At 42.7% G+C, this 6,229-nt stretch overlaps 1 protein-coding gene across 4 annotated transcripts in view; it reads left to right on the forward strand.

Moving 5' to 3' along the window:
• ABCG2 (ATP binding cassette subfamily G member 2 (Junior blood group)) overlaps positions 1 to 6,229 on the forward strand; it is a 68,635-nt gene that overhangs the window by 39,901 nt on the left and 22,505 nt on the right. For all 4 annotated transcript variants that reach the window (XM_023513362.1, XM_023513361.1, XM_023513360.1 and 1 more), the window contains exons 7-9: positions 2,930 to 3,081; positions 4,702 to 4,806; positions 5,664 to 5,914. In XM_023513362.1, coding sequence (XP_023369130.1) covers positions 2,930 to 3,081; positions 4,702 to 4,806; positions 5,664 to 5,914 — 508 coding nt within the window. The remainder of the gene's footprint in view (positions 1 to 2,929; positions 3,082 to 4,701; positions 4,807 to 5,663; positions 5,915 to 6,229) is intronic.

Raw genomic sequence — 6,229 nt, forward strand, 5'->3', positions numbered from 1 at the left:
AAAAAAAAAAAAAAAAGGCTCAAACTTGCAGAAAAGCTATAAGAACAGTACGAAGAAAATCCTGCATCTGCTCAATTAGATTCCCCACTGTTACCATTTTACTTCCCTTGTTCCTCCTTCCTCCCCCCTCACTCCCCTACACACTTTTTCTGATAATCACACTCCATGGTCCCCAGATCCTCCAAAGGGTAACCTCCCAGGCAGGAGGTCGGCAGTGGTGGCCTTGCCACCATCCGGTCCAGTCGGTCAGAATTCCCCCGCTGTCCCCGCTGTGGTCCTTCCCTTTCTCACTCAGGATCCTCCAGAAGCTCATTTTTTTCAGTGTTTTCTCATCTGGAGCAGCTCCCCAGTCTTTGCCCATGCCTCATGTCCTCACCAGTCTTAGAAATTTCGTGGGGGGCTCTCAGATGGGGTCCACCCAGGGTTTCGTGACTGGGCTCAGGCCAGGACGTGACATACATCTGGGGCTATATGAGTTTCACTACAGGTGATAGGAACAGTGATCATGTGATCATGTTGATGTCTGCTGAGTTTCTTGCTGTGAAGTTACCGTCTTTCCCTTTGTCATTGATTGGTATCTGGTGGAGGAAACGGTCAGCTGTTCTGCCTGTTTTCCCTTCCTCCTCAGCCCCCACCGCCCATGGTCACACACACCAGATTTCCTGCCTCTGGAAGTCGTTAGTGCGACTGGTGCTGAACATGCCGTAGTGGCCTCCTGCTGTAGAGCAGGGGGTTTTCTTTGTCCCAAGTTTTGTGCTCATGTTTCCATTTTATTTAATGGATTAGCATTAGTTTTTAAAAATCATTCTAATGATAAAATTAACCCAGTTTTGGTCCGTGGAAATACCTTCATTGTGACTTTGGTGTCCTTTTGGCTTTTCCCCAATCATACCCAAAGCATTTCTTTATTTTATTGTCAATATGATGGTCCGGGCTCATCTTGGGTTGTCCAGGGTCAGCTGTTTCTCCAGGGAGCCCTGGTTCTTCCTGGTGTAGTTAATATCTAGAAACCAAAGTCCGGTGTCTTAGTTTTCTCATTTCTACTTGGATGTTAACTGCCTCTAGACCTTCTTAATAAACGGACCTAGGAATTGCACACATACCTGTGTGTGTATATATATGTATGCTATATGTATTTCCATATGAATAGAAGTGCTTGTATAGACATTAATGTATTTTGAATAGAAAGACACATGTAAACATACATCTTTAACTATTGATATATCTGCTGGTGTATACAAAGGTTACTGTGAAAGTTTGAGACAGACTATGTTATGGTCTATTATTTCACTTCCAAGAAATATAGTTGACAGGGCACAGTGTCTCAGGCCTGTAATCCTAGCACTGTGGGAGGATGAGGTGGGAGGATCACTTGAGCTCTGGAGTTCAGTTGCACTCAGAGAAGTTATCCATGACCATTTAATTATCTGTAACTATTTTTGCAATTTTCATCAAAGAATGATGCCTTGAATGGAATACCTTTAATATTTTCTTTATGTTTGATCTGGTTAGCGCTCAAGCTTCTGTGTTCACTCAGCAGAGCTGTAACTCACTCCATCGTACATACTGATCCCCTGGGATCTTGCTAATTGCAGATTCCACCTATAGGTCTGAAGGAGAACCCAGGATTCTCCAGGGGACATGGTAACAGGACACACTGTTACAGATGCCCTTGGTCCTCGGCCATATGTGAGCAGCAGGGCTCTCACACGATTGCCGCTCACCGGCTTCAAGTCCTTGACAGCTCCTGTAGCCTCCTGACCAAAGTTCCAGCTCTGAGTGAAGCAGTCCGTTTTGCTACAGTCTCTTGAGTCTCTTTTTCACCAACACACTCGTACACACCATCTTGCTCTGTAACACTGAGCATCTTGTAGTTCGCTGAATAGGGGCTTTTATGTCACACTTTATTCACCTTAGTCCTTTACCTTCAGTACCTTTTCTTGGGTTAGTCCTGTGGGGCCTTGTAATACTCTGCTTAGATGTCTTCAGACTAGGTCGTAAATCTCCCATTTTATTTACAAGGAGGCCTTGACTACTTCTCGTCCATGTTGTATTGAACTTAATTCATCTACTGGCCTGGTCCTCTTTGAGGCAGAACACTCTTGCATGCACTGCTAGCATACAGTAGGTGCTTAGAAAATGTTTAAATTGAAGTGATTCTTCTCGTAAGATATTTTTAATAGTAACAGGTGTAAACAGTGATTGGGGCTTTTGTTTCTTCTGCTCATGAGAAATAACTTTTGTGGAAAGGTGGTTTGCAGTATCTGGTTGTGGAATTAGACCTGAAATCAAAGCCCAGCCCTGCCTCTTACTAATGGTCACCCCACTGCCAGTTGCTTAACACTTTAAGCTGTATCTGTACAATTAAAGTAATAATGGTATTGGAGCTACTTTTATAATCATATTGTGAAAATTGAAATGGGATTATCTGGAAAGGATTTAGCAAAGACATATGTTAATTGTGTCATTAGGACAGAGGAATGGAAGCTGAGCTCTAAAGAGCCTGGAGACCTAAATGATAAATGAAAATGGGGCATTCAAGGTTTTTTTTTTTTTTTTTTTTTGGAGTGTATGTACAGATTCCTTGGGGTGCTTATTTTAAAAACTGGATTCCCTAGACTCGTACCCAGAGGTTCTAATTCAGTGGCTGGGCAAACTGCCCAGGAATCTGCATTGTTAATAAGCGTTCTAGTTGATTCTAGACTGTCAGTACAATACATTTTGAGGATCCCTGTTCTTTTAAAATGAAAGCATTGAAATTAGGTTTCCTAACTAGCAATAATTATTAGACAATATGAGATGAAAAGTTAGTAAGAGAAAATCCAATCAAATTAGCAATAAATGATCTGAAGGCAAGAATAGGTGTTTTTACCGATAAGTAAAAGTCTCAGATGTTTCATGACTGTTATCGTTCTCACTTTTGACGTAGGATGTCTAAGCAGGGGCGAACAATCATCTTCTCCATTCATCAGCCTCGATATTCCATCTTCAAACTGTTTGATAGCCTCACCTTATTGGCCTCAGGAAAACTAATGTTCCATGGACCTGCTCAGGAGGCCTTGGGGTACTTCGCATCAGCAGGTACGGCTGACTTTTTCACGCAGTAAGACCCTTCATCCATGGAATCCTGAAGGAGAGCGAAGGGGGTCATCTGATCTTTGGGGTAGACATGCCATGGGTTCCACCACTCCAGAACATCTGCGGTCTGGCTGGTGCTAGAATCTTTTTTCATTTTGTAGTACTAGCTTGTTGCTCAGGCCTCGGTCCTGTCCTATTTGAGTCTACACGCATGTGTGTATTTGAGTATTTTTACTGGGCTTATATCTGTTCTGCTTCCCAGTTATGGTGACCTTCTCCTATCAGTTCAATAATTAACATGTTGGACTCATAGCCAGTTACTCTGTCAGCTGAATATTTTTGGAAAGGCCTGGTATCATTGTCTTATTCAACATATAACAGATCAACTTTCTTGTTTTTTCCCCTTAAATGTGACTGAGGGCTCATGGAGGTGCTACTCATTGTCTAATAACATTAGATTACAGATTCAGGGCTGTAGTGGGAGTGAGTGACCTATCAATCGACCAGAGTGGCTGGTTCTAAATCTGACTTTAATGGGCCACCATTTCTATTTCAGATTGAAAGGTGGGATTTTTTTTTTTTTAAATGACTCATATGGTCTGCTTCACTTCAGAGATATTTGAACATGGTTATAGGTGAATTTTCCAGAACCTCAGATAGAGCTTTAAATATTCATTAGCTATTTTTCTTAATTCATTTATGTTTAATCACTGCCATTTAAAAATAATCAAGCACATGTGAGACTGAGGAATGGAGGGAGATGAGCCTAAGAGTCAGACCTCAGGGCAAGTTGAGTGCAAATTATGATGCCATAGAAGTTGAGATAAGAGATTGGGTGCTGGTCTCCTTCTCTCAAGATTGCCGCTCAAGGGGTGGTGCTGTAGCTCAGCGGGTGTGGCGCCGGCCACAAACACTGAGGCTGGCTGATTTGAACCCGGCCTGGGCCAGCTGAACAACAGTGATGACTGCAACAAAAAAATAGCCAGGAGTTCTGGCGGGTGCCTGTAGTCCCAGCTACTCGGGAGGCTGAGGCAAGAGAATTGTTTAAGCTCAAGAGTTTGAGGTTGCTGTGAGCTGTGATGCCACAGCACTCTACCAAGGGTGACAAAATAAAACTCTGTCTCAAAAGCAAAAAAAAAAAAAAAGATGCTGCTCCAGGGACTGGTTCTCTATTTGGAATTATGGCAGCCTGGTAGGAATCTGGACCTCTGACTCTAGTGTGTGCAGAAGCAGAATGCACTCAGGCTTTTACTATTTTTTTCTTGGACCTATATTTAGATTTGTGAATAAGTACTGATAAGCACCAGAGTGTAGTGACAGTTATTTCAGGTCTCATGAATTATGAGAGGTAAAGACCTGGCACTAATGTAAGACTTCCTGAGAGTCCAAGATTTGGGGTTTGTATTCCCTCCGTGGGCAACTGAGAAGCACTGAAATGTCACATGACTTAATACAGACAAGGAAAGGGTAAGTTAGTGTGGGCAGAAGGGGGAGAGAAAAGGAGGGAGAGATCGTTAGGTCTTGTCTTCTGTAGCCTCAGCTCCTCTTCCTCTAAAAATGGGTCCTCTTGATTTTCTAAAACCATTAAAAACCATTGTGTCCTCGTGCTGCCTCTGTCCACAGGTTACCAGTGTGAGCCCTATAATAACCCTGCAGACTTCTTCCTGGACGTCATTAATGGAGATTCAACAGCTGTGGTGTTAAACAGAGAGGCTGAAGGCAGTGAAGGTAAGTGAATCTATTAGATTCACAGATTTGTACCTATTTAGATTGGCTGAAGCTTAGCTATGTGGTGGCTTATTAAAACTTGGCTTTGTGTGAATTTATATCAATCTAGTCTTCTGATACCAGACAAAATGAAGGTTTTGTTGTCCGGAAGTACTGTGGGTGTTTAATTTACAAATGAGCATTTATAAACAGGGCCTCACTATGTTGTCCAGGCTAGGGTATAGTGACATCATTATAGTTCACTGAACCCCACACTCCTGGGCCCAAATGATTGTCTTGCCTCAGCCTCCCACATAACTGGGACTATAGGCATGTACCACTACCTGCTAATTTTTAAATTTTTTTGTAGAGATGGAGGTCTTGCTGTGTTACCCAGAGTGGTCTCAAACTTCTGGCTTCAAGAGATCCTCCCACCTGGGCCTCCCAAAGTCCTGGGATTATAAGTGTGTGCCACCACTCCTGGTGGTTAATTCTAAGAGGAGTTTTCATTAAAAGAATGAATGTGCTTATTATTTGTATAATAAAAAACTTGGCACTTTGTGCATTTGCACATAGTAGGAAACAAAGACCAGTTAAGAAGTCTTTAAAAAAAAAAAAAAAAAGAATTAGGGTTTAAATGGTTAAGAAAACATCAATGGGTTTGCTGTAGCCATAAGCCTATGGAGGTAGCGAGACCAATTTGCTATATTTTTCTACTCTGTAAATCAATGACAAAGCCAATACTTTTTTAGACTCAACCTCTAGAATTAAGGTGCAAGGGGAGAATCCAGGAAAAGGGGCAGAATCACAGAAAAATCGGCCAGATCAGTTGTATTCTTGTTGATAATATTTCCTTTTTAACCGCTTTTATACTAAAGCCACAGGGACCGAAGAACCTTCCAACAGAGATACCCCACTCATAGAAAAATTAGCTGAGTTTTATGTCAACTCCTCCTTCTATAAAGAAACAAAGGCTGAGTTAGATCAACTCTCAGGGACTCCGAAAAGAAAGAAGACCCCAGCCTTCAGTGAGATTGCCTATGCCACCTCCTTCTGTCATCAACTCAGATGGGTTTCCAGGCGTTCATTCAAAAACTTACTGGGTAATCCCCAGGCCTCTATAGCACAGGTAAGCAGACAGCTTCTTTTGAATGCTCACATGGGGGACTATTGGGCTCTGATAATTGACTTCAGGATTATGTTTCTCTTTTATCTACTATTCCAGGTATTTGTATCCCCACTCCATTTGGGATATGGAAATGGTCAATAGAACAAGTAAAACAGGCTCGGCGCCTGTGGCTCAAGCAGCTAAGGCACCAGCCACATACACCTAAGGTGGCGGGTTCGAATCCCCAGCCCGGCCCGCCAAGCAACAATGATGGCTGCAACCAAAAAATGGCCAGGCGTTGTGGCGGGTGCCTGTAGTCCCAGCTACTTGGGAGGC

Source organism: Otolemur garnettii, unplaced genomic scaffold (assembly GCF_000181295.1).
Source record: "Otolemur garnettii isolate 467f Iridium unplaced genomic scaffold, OtoGar3 scaffold00039, whole genome shotgun sequence".
Classification (NCBI taxonomy): domain Eukaryota; kingdom Metazoa; phylum Chordata; class Mammalia; order Primates; family Galagidae; genus Otolemur; species Otolemur garnettii.